This window comes from Diabrotica undecimpunctata, chromosome 7 (genome assembly GCF_040954645.1).
Source record: "Diabrotica undecimpunctata isolate CICGRU chromosome 7, icDiaUnde3, whole genome shotgun sequence".
Taxonomy (NCBI): domain Eukaryota; kingdom Metazoa; phylum Arthropoda; class Insecta; order Coleoptera; family Chrysomelidae; genus Diabrotica; species Diabrotica undecimpunctata.
The window spans coordinates 92,978,310-92,996,150 of NC_092809.1; the positions used below are offsets into that span (position 1 = coordinate 92,978,310).

The following is a 17,841-nucleotide window of genomic DNA, read 5'->3' on the forward strand; positions in this document are numbered from 1 at the left end:
GAGTTCTGTTGTTTTATCTTAATAACTTTTTCTTCTTCTTCTTCGGTTTTTCCCCATTATGAGTTCGCTGTATTTGTCCTCCACAGCACTCTATGCTCTCCGCCTTCTTCCTACGGGTTCCAGTCCAGTATTCTTTTTGGCCACCTGTGCTCTGTCATTCTTTGTAATTTAGCATTATTTTTTTATGTTTTCCCATATTTCCTCTGTTCTTATGTTTCTGCTCTCTGGTGATTTATAGAAATCTTCTCATAAAGTCCAGTTCAACTATTCTCTTTTTTTTACACTAAATTGAGACGAGGCCAATAAAAGCCTCGTCTCAATTTAGTGTACCAAAATCAACATTGGTTCGATATGTTAAGAAAAAGCGGAATAATCCAGAATTTTGCATCAACAAAAAGTCAACCTGTGGAGCTCGTGTAATGGGCTTCAATCGGGTAGCTGTAGCCTAATTCCAATCACTCTTAAAAGAATGTAATGATAAATATAAGTTGACTTTTGCTCGTATCTAAAAGGAGATTCTAAAATCATAGCAACGAAAGGAAAACCGGCAGGTAGGCACGCTAACCTCATGTGAGAGAGATAAAACTGTGCAGTTGTGTTTTTCTGCCAATGGATCTTGCATGCCTCCTATGTTAATTTTCCCTAGGAAACAAAAGCAGAAAGTTGGGTCTGCCACCTGGAGGGTGGGCAGAGATCTCAGAATCAGGATGAGTTACAACCGAAACATTTGTTGGTTGGTTTGAAAAATGTATATATTTCTGTAAGGCCACGAAAGATGCTCCTGTTTTGCTTCTGTTCGACGGACATTCGACACATACCAAAAACCTCGAACTCATTGATCTTGCTCGAGATAAATGAGTTGTATTGCTCTGCATTCCTCCGCACTGTTCGCAACGTCTTTAGCCTTTAGATACTGATAAAGCCTATTAGTGTTTATTATGAAGAGGAAATTCGAAGATGGTTAAGATCAAATCCTGAAAAAGTAGTGATTTTATTTCAGATTGCATCGTTGTTTCGAGCTGCATTTATTATGGCAGCTACAATAAAAATAGCACTGAGTAGCTTCATAAAAACAGGAATATGACTTCTAGATGTTAATGCTTTAGCTGAAGACGATTTCCTTCCATCCGCCCCACGAGATATTCAAATAGATGATAATTTAAAGCTCAGAAACGCCAATGACAATGTCAGCGACAAATGAAGTAGCTAAATTCTAAAACATCAGCATCTAACGGTGGATAGCTACTCATTCTTTCTCAGTGTTCATGGATGTCAAATACTGTTGCAAATCCCTCAGTTACAAATAACATACCGTCATTTCCGACTATTTCTCCTCGTTCTACCGATAGCGAAAGTAAAACAGAACAAGAAAAGAACTTCTCGAAAAAAAGGAAAAACAGTCATTCTGACTTTATAGCCTTACTTAGAAGAGTTGAAAAAGGCCAAGCAAGACACAAAAGCCAAGACGGATAAAAAAGTAGAGCGGGTAAAAAGAAAAGTTAGCTTCAATAAAGACGGAAGTAAAGCCACAAAAAAAGGCGGTTAAAAAGAAGAGGTTGTTGTTAAATAAAGGTCTGAAAGACAAGAAGCTAGACTATGATACCAGTGAAACTGAAAATGATGCTCAGTGTGTTTATACTCCCAAGAATTTTATTTAACTTCCCATGATGGATGAGTATCATGCTCATCGTGTTAACGTAGATAGCGAGAATGATGAATCAGTTTTCATGTGTGAATTATGTGTCAATTAAAAATTGTGTTAGGGGTAATATTAATAAAAATTATTTTCCACTAATTATATTTTTAATCCATGCTTTTCTTATGACTGCATTCATTAAAAGCTATCAACAAATTAAATCCTGTTCTACCCCGTATATTGGGTGGAATGGGAAAAGTGAACTACTTTAAATATCAAGTAAAATTGTCAATTATCTTGATTTTTCCAATATTTTATTCTATTTATTGTTTTTTAGAATAATTGATTAATTAATTGCTATAGTTCGTTTTCATTTTTAACAAAAAACTTATTAACTTGCCATGACATCAAAATTGACATGACATTCCGCCCCGTGTTTCCCTTTATGTTTCTCTGTGATTTCGGTTTCCTCCGTTATTATCCATTATCACACGGTTTTGTGAGATATGCTTCGGTCTATTCTTCTTGTATTCATTCTACACCAAAAAGTGCTAATAAACATTTTTCTTCAAAATTACATATCTCAGTTAAATTTCTTGTGTGATACATTTTGTCTACGAAGTCCAGATTCTTGGTAAATCGATATTTTCCGTCTTTCCCCTTTATGATTAAGACCGAGGGTAGTAGTAGGAAACATTTGCATCTTTTTTGGTGTCCCAAAATTGTCATTCTCAACAAAATTCAGCTTAGTCCTCTCGTTTTTAGACATCAAATCTCTGACGACTGGACTGCATGTGTAGAATAATATCAAAATTGTAAAACGTGATTTTAGATTGATTCCTGATCTTTCATTTCAGCATATAAACCTAGTGGATGCATTTGACATAGAAAAAAGATACCTAACGTTTGGAGGTTTTTATCCGATTCAACATGTTTCCAAGATGACTAAGATGTTCTATTACATAAGAGGCACCTTTAACTTTACAATGTCTTGGCTAGAAATGATTTTAATCGTAGTATATCTGTACACGCAGTTATCTGATCTCGTTAAAATATCAGAAGTGTTACTATTCTGTATGACACAATCAGCATTTGTGTGTAAATTAGTCAACTTTATAGTTTATAAAAATAATATGTTTGTAATTGAAAAGCATCTTCAGAATCCTTTGTTGACTTATTTGGATGAAGAGGAAGAGAAATTAGTAAACGATTATGTAGATAATGTTAGAATACTTGCTAAAATATTCAGGATATTATGCACCGGAGTCGTACTTTTTTACGGCCTCTATCCGATATTAGACCATAAACCCGGTGAAATTAAAAAACTACCGCTACCAGTTTGGATTCCATTTGATACGGAAAAATATTATGTTTATATATGGTTTGTGGTTGTGCTCAGTCTCTCAATTGGGGCGTGGACAAACTCAAATATTGATATTTTGACTATAGCATTGATAACTTTAGCAACAGTTCATACGGAGATATTAAAAGAGCGGTTTAGGAAAAGTACGATATCCAATATGAACACAGGAAATAGAACAGAAATAGAATCTCCGAAACAGAAAATAATAAAATGTATAATTCACTACAATGCGATTTATAGGTCTGTATTAAATTCATAGCTATACTTCATTATTTTTTTTCTTTTACAAAAGCCATATGTTTATGTAGAATGTACTGCAGTCAATTTTATTATACATTTTCCAACAACTATTACAAAAAATCCTCGGGACTTCGGTAGAGCTGCTTTAACAGCTCTGCAACACTCGGTAGATCTTTTATGGGACCTGGTTTACCCGTTGCCCTTGTATCACTACGAATCGAACCAACTCTTAGCAAAAATAAATTCTGCCGAAGCTGCCTGGTATGACCCCGATTTGAAGCTATTAAGGTATATCAGGGGCAGTGACAGAATTCTCTACCGGGATCGCCTCTCTACATATATTTTAATTTATGGATTCAGAAATGTCACTTCTTTCTCAGTGCTCCTTTTTGCTATCTTTTTCTGTATTGTATCAATTTTATTCCCACAAGTTAGAACGAAATGATGCTGAGCACGAAATGTTGGTCAAAACGATTTGAATTAAAACTAAATTGTCAATTTGTACAATATACCTTCATAGAACCCTTTATTTTGATGACATGGGAAATCATTTCGAACACTTTCTACAGTTAAAATAACAAAAATTTCTTTATTGTTTTGTGTGTTGATTTAAGATAGTTGTAATTAGTAAAGTAAATAAAAATTATTAATTTAATTAACGAAATTCTTCTACTACAATTTAAAATATGTCGAAAACTACATATTAACCCATTAATGCCCAAAATTAAATGTTTATCAAAACGAAATCAATACTTAAGAATAAAATAAAGAGAGGTTGTTTTTAATAGCAATGTGCAAAATTTACGTTTTCTTTTTCCTTTGTAACTGTCTTTTTTGACGTATGATATATCATAAGCTGGGCAATGAAAGATACAATATTATTTATTTTAAAATTTTTACAACATGTGATATTTGACAAAACATTGCTCGTGATAAAGTACTACATTACATTTAATGCATCGATATTTGGTACATTTGCCGCACCTTCGTTGTTTTTTAATTTTGTCCACCAAATGACCCACATTATCCAAACGAATTTCGTCAGCAACATTTTTTGAAGATTTTGGACGTACTCAACGTGGCGTAAGAATATCTGGAGCTGTCAGCAGGGCCTCCACAATTCGCCTGTAAAATTCTAATAGAGAGATGGCCTCAATGTTTCGGTAAAGAAGCCACATGTTGACTGTTGTCCCATTCAAGTAAAATCTAAATATCGCCCAATACCAGTTTTTAGATCGAATTCGAATCCTATATAATCCTCTTAGCTTATCGAATAAGTCTACACCACCCATTCCCTTGTTATACATTTGCACAAAGTTTGGTTGAGGGACCGCTATAATTTTTCTATCTTTTCTGAACCATCTGTTACACTTTCCTATAGTAAATATATCTGGAGTTGAAACATTAGTTGCCATAGTAACTTCCTTATTGACATTCCAGCGAACAAGAGTGAGCTGATGTTCTTCGCTATGTAGAGCGTGGGAAGTTCCACGAATTTGTTTTTTTTTATTTCTTTGAGTGGGGCCCTTTCAATCCTGTTTTTTCTAATTGTGCCGATATAGTGTATCTTTTGATCTCTCAACCTTGTCAGTAAAGGTAAAGATGTAAAAAATTATCAATAAGATAACAGATTCTTGTGGTAAAAACCCTGTACACAGCTTTTCGGTTGGTTACGGAACTTCTTAACGAGTTACCCTGTAATTTATCTCCACTTCCGGAATATGAATAAAAATTTGCAAGGTAACCTTTATTAGTCGCAACGCTCCAGAATTTATATCCGTAAAGGATGAGTTTTCCTCGAATAAACTGCTTCATTGTATGAGGTCCATAATACGGCTCCATGGCTTCTTTCACTGAGAAACTTCCGTTTACTGGCTGGAGGTAATGATGAAAATGTTCATTTAGATGGTCAATTAGGGGTTGAACTTTGAACGCTTTATTGGTTTGTTGGTACAACGTATTATCGTTAAAGTGTAAAAATCTATGAATCTGTTCAAATCTGTTTCGACTCATAATATTACTAACTAAAGGAGAGTGATAGTCCTCTCGACAATCCCAATACATTCTCCTAAAAGAAAATGGGTGGTATCCAGTGAGAAAAAGAATGCCAAGGTATTTATTTAAATTATCCACGGACAAAGAGAAAGGGCAGAATTTTTGTGAAGCGTACTTTACCGTTTCTTTATAAAGATAGTCCATGAATTTTTCATCAAAAAATAATTTAAACACATCGATTGGCTTTAAATTTTGTTGTTTCTATTTATAGCTCCATTTTCCAGCATTTTTTTCTTCCCAATTACGATCGATTCTTTTCATAGATTTTTTTTCTGTTTTCAGAATTTTGTGAAATTTCTGCAACCGTTAACTGATTAATGATTTTCAGTCACAGTTGTATTTGGCAGCACTGTTTTCTCAATTGCTGTATTTTTTCGAGAAATAGCTGTAATATCCATGCTTTGAGATAGTGTACCTCGGCCAATACTTTGAAAAGTGTAATTGAACTGGCCTTTCTCATCAATTCCGGCATCATGCAACAGGAATAAATTTCTGATGTTTTTATAAACAGTTGCCTTCTAACATCTACTCTGTAACCTATATTGGGAAAACAACTAATGTTTACTTTTTTTTTAACTAGTAGATGGCGAAATATGTAGCTGTGTCTCCCGTATTACATAAAATACGGTGGGCATTAATGGGTTAAGTATACTCATAGAAAATACTTAGGACAAATTAAACTACGCTGACTAAGTTTATAATGGTGATATAAAATACAGGGTGATGCATTTAAAAATACTGAGCAAATACTGAATTTGTGATTTGACTTAAAATGATTTATAGATCATTAGTAAAATCAATATTTTTTATGAATTTTGATAATAATGTCCAAACTGGCCTTTACATTTACAAATTTGCAATTTATGGGTACAACAGGTCGTTTTTTTTGTGCTGCGTTTATGCACAGATATAGCGCACTTTCTCCCAAAAGTTGATCAGCTTGTATATTTTAATTAAAGTGTAAATAACATTTTTTCTAAATACATTTACAGTTTCGTAATCGATATTGAAAAAACTTTTTCAAGAGGAATATTTGTACAATTTCTATGCAGCGTTTTGGTCATATGCTTAACCGGATTTCAGATGCTGGTGGTAAGTAAATAAATTATAATTATAACGAATATTAAACACTATTTAGTTTAGATGTTGGTATGTTACGTAAAAAAATCAAAAGGAAAAATTTTGTTTTAAACAGGTGTAGTTGTAGGCAATTAAAAAGATATTAGGTTCTTCTTTGATTATTTAACTTACAGAACGCAGCATCCATTGTTGCAAAATACACCAGCCAATTCCAGTCAGTTAACCAACTCATTTAAAATTTTAATTTTCTGAATTTTTCTGAAAATTTGAATTTAGAATCCGGACCCCAAGGATTTTCTAAAAGTTGCATTGTCTACCCGTAAAAAAATATATTCAATTTTCACAAAATATTTCGAAAAAAAACTTTTATGTTGAAACCGTCACGCGAATACATTAACCTTTATTCTCCTTACTTATACTAACTGATTTACAAAAATATAAACCAAAATCAAGTTTTACCGAATTCTGAGTGTACAGATTTCATTGATGGAATTAGTAGCTACTGCTTTACTTCCAGTATGAGGTTTTGGCTCTTGCTCGTGTCCCTATTTAAACACATGAAATATAATTAACAAATCATCATCATTATCATCATAAGTGGCTCGACAATTCGTTGTGGATCTTGGCCTGCTCACAAAGAAGTGGCCACTCCTGTCGATTCCTGGCAACTTCCCTCCATTTTCTGACCCTTAGAATCTGTAGGTCTCCTTCCACATCATCAATGCATCACCTTTATGTTCGTCCTTTACTTCTTGTGCCCTCTGGTTTTGAAAATGTTAATCTCTTCGTGTATTCGTGATCTGACATCCTAGTAATACGACCAGTCCATCTAAGTCTCTGCACTTTAACGAATTTCACAATATCTGGATCGGTGTATAACTGACAGTTCAAAGTTGTATCTTCGACGTTATAGCCAATTTTCATTTACGGCCCCAAAAATCTTTCTAATATTTTTTTTCTCAAAAATAACAAGAAGTCTTTTATCATTTTGAGATAAGGTCCACGTTTCAGCCCCATATATCAAAACCGGTCTTATTAAGGTCTTGTATATATTGAGCTTTACTTCACGTTTTATATATATTTTTTAAACGTTCTGCAATGCAATAGCAAACAGTTCTGTTTGCTATTGCTATGTGTCTTTATATTTCGTCGCTTTTCGTGTTTGTTGTGTTTATTAGCGATCCAAGATATGTGACTTCTTTGACTTGCTCAAAGGTATGGTTATTAATTTGAATTCTCTGTTGGATATTTTGGGGGTTTTTAGAAACCAACGTATATTTGGTTTTTTCCTCGTTTACTATAAGTCCTAATTCACTTGCAGCGTCCGCAAGCCTTGTAAAACACTACACCATGTCTCTCATACTTCTGCCCACTATAAATATATCGTCAGCGAATGCGGGAATTTGCGTCGATCTATTAAAAATAGTTCCATTCATTATAACATTTAATAATTGTCTGATTGCCTTTTCCAAGGTAATATGAAAGGGGAGATACAGCAGCGCATCCCTGCACTGTTTTAGACCATTATTAGTGTCAAAGAACTTAGAGTTTTCTTCTTCAATTCACAGATAATTGACAAATATCCTGGTTAAATTATCCGAAAAATATAAATTAAACTAATTAGAAAGTAAGACAGTATTGTATAGTATTTTGATTACCAAAATCAATTTTAATATTGCTATACGAAAATATTTTTCTTAGTATTAAAGCGTTTAGAAAGTTAAATAAAACAATAATTACGTAATATGTAATAATTACTTAACTGTTGCAGACTTCATTACATGAAAAAAGAAGAATAATCTGAATAATGAGAGTGGCTGTTTATTAATTTTGAAAAAAGCTTTCTATTTGTACTCGTAAATAATAATCTATAAAAACCTAAAAAGTTCAAAATATTAAATATTTATGTTTAATATTTAAAACTTTGTTTGAATAGATACAATTTTATTTTTTGATAAAACCTACGTATGAATAATTCATTACTTTAATTTAAAATTAATATTGTCTTGGAGCACATGTGCTTGATTGTATAGAAACTTCCAGTCAATTACATTCGAAGTCATTCATATCAAAAATCATTATTATATATCAATATATCAAAAAATCAATTACAATAATTACTATGCATTTGGGACTGGAATCAGTTAATTGAGTATACAAAGTAAATTTTATCCATTTTAGAAAAATGACAATTTAAATTTTGGTGAGAGCGAAAACACCTTTTGGCGGAAGCGTTTTCGCCAGTGAAAATTTTGGCGAATGCTCAACTTTTCACCAATTCGACCAAACTGTTACTTGGTCGTATAAGAAACAGGGAAAATCATTATTTATAGTTGCTGAATTTTGATGCGATGAATACTAATAATTAGGCAATCATCTATATCTATATATCTATATTATGAAATTGATGATGCCAATATTCTGTAAAGAAAAAATAGAATATAAATAATTTAAAATATCACGCTAATATGGTATTTGTTTATAAATAATATTTCTTTTTGAAACTTTTTACATTTAGAAAATGTCCAGATATTATATACATGCCAGTTCCTAGCACCTATGCAATTAGTAATACACTAACGTTGGTGTACAGCTGATTTCTAAAAAAACTGATAAGACTCTTAGTTAAGATTTTATCATTTTGAGCAGTGTATATGATTGGTCTGACAATATATCATATTTATTATAACAGACAAATAATAAAATAAACAAACAAACAAAGAATAATTGATTTCATATGTTAATTCATAAATTGTAATAATTATTAAGGTTTAAATTTTGATATTATTTTGAAGTCCTGCATGTTATAAAGAGTATTATAAATGATAGTTTTTACATACAATGAATGTTTTTACATAGAATAAAACAAACGACTTAACTCAACAATATATTAAAGTAAGAATTGTAACCAAGTTAAAAGATAACTGGGCACTATCAGAGGCAGCAAAACATAAGCAGAACTACAGTTTTTCTATTAATAAAAAATGAAAGGAACAAGAAATTCTCTAAATAAAGCGAGGGTCTGCAAGACCAAAACTATACTGAATTTAGGTATGTAAAAATAAAATTAATATTTTGTTAAATCTCCATCAGCATTGATAACAGCTTGTAGTCTTCGGTGCATCTGCGTGAAAGGAACTATGAAATTGTCTTCTTTAGAAAGCTCTTCCCAAACCTGTTGTATACCGTGCCAAAGCTCTTCAGTATTTTGAGGTATAAAATTAAGCCGATACTGTTTTATAATAACCCCCCACACATTTTCGATTGGGTTTAAATCTGTACTGTAGCTGGGCCATGGTAAGGTTTCGATGTTGTTATTCTGGAGCCACTAATTTATTATATTTGCAGTGTGAACAGGACAATTATCTTGTTGGAGAATAAAATTATTTTCCGGATGCAACTTTTCTACACTGGGAAACAGAATGTTTTCTACAATATTTAGATAAGTCTGCACAAGAAACCTGCCATCTATACGCCATACCATTCCCATTACTCTAGATAAACTGAATCCCTATAAATCTATCAACATGTATAGAATTAAATCTATTATTATCTGGTCTATACAACCCAATTTTGTCCTTTTTAGAAGATTGAAAAATTTTCTTGTCTGTAAATATTACCCTGTCCCAAAAATCTTGATTTTGTAGCTGATGGTTTAAAGCAAATATAAGTCTTGATTGCTTCTGTTGTGGTGTAAGAGCTTGTTTTTTTGTTGCAGTTCGGTACCTAAGACGCGATGGTTTAATTCTGAGCCAAGTTGTTGTCTTTCTTCCCAGAAACTGTGACATAAGTCTTGCAGTTTTCGCAAAAGGATTCTTTTCTAATCTCTTCAAAAGCGCACCATCTTCATGAGCGGTAGATATTTTTAGTCTTCCAGAACCTTGCTTTCTTTCGAGAGTTTCTTGTTCTCTCCATCTTTTATTAATATTAAAAACTGTTATTCTGCTTACGTTAAAATGGTTCGCTATGGCAGATAGTGACCAACCATCTTCTAATTTACTTACAATAATTCTTGCTTTTAGTTCTTTGCTAGCATGTGGAGTATTTTGAGGTTGAACAGATTTTTTGTATATATATATATATATATATATATATATATACAACAGCACTACAGGTCTTGTAGGCCCCTGGTTTCTAAAAACTTGAATATTTCCCTTATATTTTGTTCCCTTGCTTTTTTTCTCCAATCTCTCACGCTCATTTCTGACAACTTTCTATACATTTTTTCGTTGTTTCTGACATGGCTGTCTGTGTGGTCTGCCATTCTTTTTCTATTTCCTACTTGACTGAATTCTTTAGACTTTTATTTATTTCTTCCACTTCTCTAAAGATAATAATTAAGTAGGTATAGTAAATACTTTACGAAAAAATCAAAGTTTTACGATCTTCCTAAATAATACTAAATAAATAATTAATTACAGTTAAACTTTTATTTTTTGGTGAAATAAACTTCTCTCCATTTAGAAGCTAAAACGTCAGTGTACTTTAGAATTTTTTGTATTGCCTAAGACAGTGATTCTCAACCTGTGGGGCGCGGTATTATTAATGGGGGGGTATTCGAAAAAATAAAATACACATGAACACTGATATAACAGGTATAATTATAAAGAGCACTGAACATTAAATTATGAACAAGTTTAATAATAAATCAGTGACTTCCTTGAGCTTGTTTTGTAGAGCAAAGTTTATCGAAACGGGGTGTAATATTAGAAATAGACGTTCTCAGTTCTTTTTTTTATATTTAGCTGCGATCTATATTTGGCCTTCAAAGCAGCCACCGCAGAAAATCCTGTTTCGCAAAGGTATGATGTTGAAAACGGCAAAGAAAAAATAGTATACGGAACGCTCTGGTTTTCAGTGCAGAAAACTCATCATTTACTCTTGCCCAAAATTCAAAGAGGGATTTATTATTAAACTGTTTCTTAATTTCATCATTTGCTGTGTAGTCAATGAAGGTTTCTTCTTCCGCCGTAGAAAGCCCTTCCGGTGTAATTTGGAACGGATTCCTAACCCACTCGTAACTACGTATTAATTTGTCGTCTCAAAAAAATATCTTTTAAAATTTTTAGTCAGCATCGCTAAATGATTTTCAGTGGTTACAAAAACAACTTTCACGTGTTGTTCTTTAACCTTATAAGTTTTAATACATTCATCCACATTTGCAAACATTTCTAGGTTTTTTTGCTTTAAATTTCTGCTCCACAATTCCAATTTTTTACAAAAACCATTAACTTTATCACTCGTGTCCAATATATGTGTATTGGCTCCTTAAAGCTGAATGTTCAAAATATTTAGTTTCTCGAATATGTCAACCAAGTAGCTCAGTTTCATCAAAAATAAACTATCTCGAAACATATCGGCATCCGGTCTATTTTCTTCTTCTAGAAAAATAGCGATTTCATGTCAATTCAAAAACACGTTGTAAAAATTTCCCACGTGATAACCATCTTGCCTCACAATAAAATAATAATGCTGAATGTAATGCACCCATGTCTTAACAAAGTGCAGAAAAGATTCTGGTTTTCAAAGGTCTCATTTTTATGTAATTAACTACTGTTACAAACGTTGTTAGCATAATATTCAGGCCAGGAGACATTTCTTTGGAAGCCAGAGCTTCTCTGTGGATCATACAGTGTGGCTATTTACACATTGGAGACTTTTGTTTCACAAGCGCTTATAGACTATGAAATTTTCTTGACATTGCACGAGCACCATCTGTGCATATTCCGACGCAATTCTTCGTCGTACAACGTAAACCCAAAATTGAAGTAATCTTGAGAATATTTTCTTGATTTTATTTTTGGAACCACTCTCGCCTGTACACTTGTTGATGCTTAACTAGTATCGAATGCTCGCTTACGCCCAGTTAAAAATTTATATATGGTTTTGTATAAATTTAAGTAGATTTATCTACTGCTTGGAATATTTTAATACCGTGAACTGCAATTAATACACGCAAACTACAACATAAACATTCACAATAAATTTAACAGATGCAGAAGGACTGACTGGACTGACTAAACTGACTTAAGTAAGGTCTGGATCTGAGGAGGAGAGAGGAGAACTCGTAACTCGGAACTTCTCGCGAAGAGAGACGATCGATTCCGGATTGGTGTTGCCAAATATCAATAAATTTACTTATTCTTGGTAATTTAGTAATTAAGGTTTTACTGTAAGTTTAGTACAAGGGCGTATCCAGAGAGACTGGCTAAAAAATTTGACAAATAAATATACTTTAATAACGATAAGGTTTGATTGTTTTTATGGCACTCAAGAGTGTGAAAAGTGCCTTAAAAAAAGGTAACAACCTTCGGTAACAACCCCCCCCCCCCCCGAACATCGGTCCTGGATTCATATATTTTTATTGGATGGGGCGCGGTGAAAATAATTATATAAAATTTGGTTGCAACTGGTAAAAGGTTGAGAAACGCTGGCCTAAGAAGTATTTGATAAAAATTATTCTTGTTTGCGAGAAGCTGAAAATAATTTTATTGATAGTTTACGGAAATTTATAACACACTAATTGTGAATTTTATTTATAAATTACCTTAGTTTAAAAAAAATAGGTGAATTAAATTTAATTTTAGATTAGTTTTAAAAGCATCCAGTTTGTACTACTGATTACATATCTTAATTGTATGTCATGCCAAATAGCAATGTACTGTTGGTACGGACATCTCTTGATGGAAAGTGTAAGTATTACCTTTTATTCCAAATAGTTTTTAAATTTAAATATATATATATATATATATATATATATATATATATATATATATATATATATATATATATCAAGCGAGGTTCCTACAGCCTCCGCCGCTTCTCGATTTTCGACCGCCATCATTTTCTGTCCATCCATTTGTCCTCTTTGATGGCTCTATCTCTCATTATGTGCCGTACACTTTCTCCTCAGGCAACTGAAGGCCTTTCCCTTTTTCTTCTTTGTTGTGGTATATAATTTAAAGCTTTCTTTGGCCATCTATCTTTAATTCTCTTCACGTGACCATACCACACTAGTTGTCTCGTTTCAATTCTGTCTACACTGGAATATACAGTATTTGTCCTCCTTCTAATATCTTTATTCCTGATATGATTATTTTTGGATACATCACACGCTCTCCTTATAAAATCCATTTCTACTACTTCTATTCTTTTTCTATCTTTTTTCGTGATCGGCCAAACTCCTGTCCCATAATAAGTCATAATAGGCTCTACCAAGGTTCGATATATTGTTAATTTCGTTTCTTGTCTAATATCTTTAGACCCTAGTAGAGAGTTTAGAATGTTTACCCCTTTTTTCCCTGCTGCGTTCTGTTTTCGATGTCTCTTTTGGTAGTGCCTTCTTTAGATATTATAGATCCGAGATTCATTGCATGTTTTTGTGTTTCTAATTTCCAACTCTGGATCTTCTTCATTATCTCCTATTTTAAGATACTCTATCTTTGACATATTCATATTCAGGCCAATTTTTCATATTCTTTCTTTAGTTTTCTAAACATGTAGTCCATGTCTTTCTCATTATTCACTACGACTACATGATCGTCTGCGTTAAATAAAGTTTACATTTACCATCGCCTATGTCTATTCCCATTCCGGATACTTGTTTCCTCCACTGCTCCACTAAATAAGGTCGGGGATAGACAACATCCTTGTTTAAGTCCCTTTGTCATTGGAAATGACAATTCCTTCTTTAACGACACTTCTTGCATTTTTGTATATATTTGCGGTAGCATCCACATACTCTCTACTGAGACCTACTTTCGTCAATGTTTGAAACAGTTTTTTCAAACTTACCGTATCGTATGCCTTCTCTAAATCTACAAACAATAGATGGGTAGATAGATTCCTTGCCTTCCGTTTTTCGATTACCTGCTGCAGAACGAATATACCATTTGTGCACGATCTACCTGCACGAAATCCATTTTTTTTTCTTTTATGTCTTCTTATTCTGATTCTATTCTTTCTTTTATTATTCGACCATACAACCTCCCCACTGAGCTAATAACAGTTATTCCCCTATAATTAGAGCATTTGCGTTTATCCCCTTTCTTGAATATTGAGCTGATGTATCCAACATTCCAATCATGAGGGATATTTTGTCCTTTTAAGCATTTGTAAAATAAATTTAAATAATACAATATAAAATAAATAGAACTTATAAATGTATATGTAAACATATCATAAATGTTATATTGCTCTGTTAGTATATACCCTACGATTCGTAAACTTGTTCTCCATCAATTAATATATGTTATAAAAATGAATTAGCTAATTACGATATTTTATCATGACAAAAGTAAAAGTGTCCGAAAATTAGGATACTAGTAACATTGTAAAGATAAAATGTTTCCAATTTTAAAGATGGATTCTAGTAAACTTTAGAATAATTGTACTTAAACAACATTGTTAAGAGTAACGGTGGCTGTGGAACGTCAATATTAAATGCATATTTACAATTTACTTATAAACAGTAAGTACATTAGTAAATGTGATGACAATATTTATTTGATTTGAGTACCGTTCAGCTACAGTTCTCCATTTTCACCTAGGTAATCAGGTCTTCTGGCCAAGTCCTCTTCATTCCGCGTTCCTCCATTGGTATCTGATATAATTCACTGATAATTTGGCTGTAGTGCGTTGAATTAAGAATTTTGGTCTTGTTGGCGTGAAGTGATATGACATATTTTACGGTTGGTGCTCCTAGGTCATTGTAGATGGTTGCATTGCTTACATACCAAGGGACGTTAAATTTTTGTATTTGAAGGCTTGCTACAGCTACAGATTTCTACGCCGTAAGTCCATATTGATTTTAGTATGACTTTGTAAAGCAGTATTTTGTTCTCGAATGACAGTTGTGACTTTCTGCCAAGTAACCAATTCATTTGTTTTAATTTTATATTGAGCTGAGTTTTTTTTTGGCGTTAATATGTTGCTTCGAGGTGAGCTTTCGGTCCAAATGCAACCCAAGATATTTCACAACGTCTCTGGCAGAAATAAGGGTATTGTTTAGACTAACTTGTGGACAAGTGGGTCTTCTTGTTATAAGTGTGACTTGGGCTAATTTTTCGTTATTTTATTGACTTTAATTTTCCATTTTGTTAACCAATTCTCTAAAGTATGCAAGCAATTTTGCAGCTTTTCAGATGCTATGTCTGGGTCTTTGTTTAAAACTAAAACGGATGTATCCTCGACAAAAGTCGCCACTGTGACGTGATATGTAATAGGTATGTCAGCAGTAATGATTAGGTACAGGAATGGACCGAGGAGGCTTCCCTAAGGAACTCCGGATTGGATTGAGTGATAGGTTGAAAAATCATTATTGATTTTTTACTTGGAACAAACATTCGTTAATATAGGACTTCAGGATAAGGTACATATCGCTGGACAGTAAAGATTTTAATTTATAAAGCAAACCGTTGTGCCAGAATTTATCAAAACCCTGTTTAATATCGAGAAATCCTGAGGCACACATAGCCTTTTTTCCAAACTTTTCTTGATTTTATTTACTATTCTATGACACTGTTGGATTGTTGAATATTTTTGATGGAAACCAAACTGATGTTCGGGTATTATGTTCTCGAGTGGTACAGTTTCGCTTATTCTATTTAGCAGTAGCCTTTCAGATATCTTGGACATCAAGGGTAATAAGCTTATCGGAGGATAGGAAAAAGGTTCTATAAGCAATTTACCTAGATTTCCAATCGTTATAATATGAGCATATTTCCACTGGATTGGAAAATAGCTTAACTGCAGCATTTTATTGTAGATAATAGTAAGCATGGGAACTGCTTTTCTGTGTAGATGTTTTAGGATTCTCTGAGGCTTTGTTACAGTTGGTACTCATTATTATTCTGCGAACCTCGAATGGGGAGAATGCTTTTATTGGAGGTGATAGTTGGCAGGGTGCATCTAGATATTTGCTAACTACATCATCATTTATGTTTTGACCTAAATTTGGAGTAAATATATTTTCAAAATATTCTGCAAATACATTAGCATTTTCATTGTCAGTCTGCGCCTAACTTCTATCAGGTTTTCTTACTGGAGGAATAGACAGTGTCGGTTTCTTGAATTTTTTAGTTGCTCTCCATATAGAGTGGTCATATGGAGAGAGGTTGTTAATATAAAAATTGAAGGTGTCATTACGAGCTTGATTTAGCGCTGACGTTAGCTGGTATGTTAGTCTATTTAGCTTTGTCTTATCGAGTGGATTTCGGGACCTTTGCCATTTTGGACGCGCTCTCCTTTTTTCGGTTATAATTTGTTTAATATGTAATGGAAGTGAGTATGCTGTGTTTCTTTTAGGTGCTTTAGGATGCTAATTGTACCATATTTGTACATCTCACTGATCGTGATTTAGCTGAATTGGTACAATTTCGGGATTTAAACGGGATATATGGTTGGATTACCTTGTCTAAATGTATTTTTTTTTTTGTATTTATTACAGAGCAATGAAATATCGGATGCTTGTTATTCATCCGAATGGTTCGAATGTGACCTTAGTTGTCAAAAAATGTTTGTTACTATAATGGAAAGATCAAAATATCCTCTTATTCTGAGAGCTGCAAATTTTTTTACGTTGAACCTACCGACATTAATGACAGTAAGTATTTGATTTATTAATATATTTACCTCAGTATTACATAAAAATTTTGGTATTACATATTAACTTATCAAGTTGATACTAAACATATCCAGTTAATATAAAACTTGTTTTTTTCTTTTTTTTTTTTTCATTCTTTCGATGCCAGTGTTCAATCACAAATTAGTGCATTAATTTGTAATCTCACATTAATCTTAATTTCCTGGATTTGTATAATTTCACCGTGTATAATTGTGAAACATATCGATTATTAGTTGCTTAATGACAGTTTGTTCAACCTTCCTGCAAACTATTGCCAAATATTTTATTGAGGAAATGCCTGTAATGATTTCCTCGGTTCAAATTATATTTGCTAGCTTCCAAAAGTCAAAAGTTTTGTTCTAGGGCAGAGGGTAATATTTGTGAGATTAGAAATATAGTTTCGGGACTAGTTTGGGACGCAGTCTATTATACATTTTTTACCGCAACAACAACAAGAGTGTAATCATTCAGTAGCTGTCAGTAAAACTATAATTTACTCCATGACTTCAACATTTTATTTCATCATCGTCGATCGCAGAAGAATCGACAAAGGGAATTTAGAAACAATTCGAACTGTTAATTATATTCGAATTTGTCCAGTCAGTAGTGATTGTGTCCTAAAATCCCAATTGTTCTCTGATATTCTCATTTCTAACTCTCTTCGTTCATGATAATCTAACCGACCTTCTACATGCATTCTTTTGATCACTTGTATTATTCTTGTATATTCTTCCGTCAATCTCCAAGTTTCTGAACCGTATAAGAGCCTACTTTTAATTAGAATGTTATCTATATCGTATTTCGCACATTTAGATATATTGTTTGCTCCCAGAGAAATATGTT

General features: G+C 32.9%; 1 protein-coding gene across 1 annotated transcript; it reads left to right on the forward strand.

The window, feature by feature from the left end:
* Positions 1 to 2,503: 2,503 nt before the first annotated feature.
* LOC140446546 (odorant receptor 94a-like) lies at positions 2,504 to 16,989 on the forward strand. Its single transcript, XM_072539111.1, has 4 exons — positions 2,504 to 3,239; positions 6,287 to 6,386; positions 12,962 to 13,066; positions 16,822 to 16,989. Exons 1-4 carry the CDS (start codon positions 2,578 to 2,580, stop codon positions 16,987 to 16,989), a joined length of 1,035 nt encoding a protein of 344 aa, XP_072395212.1. The 5' UTR covers positions 2,504 to 2,577.
* Positions 16,990 to 17,841: the final 852 nt, after the last annotated feature.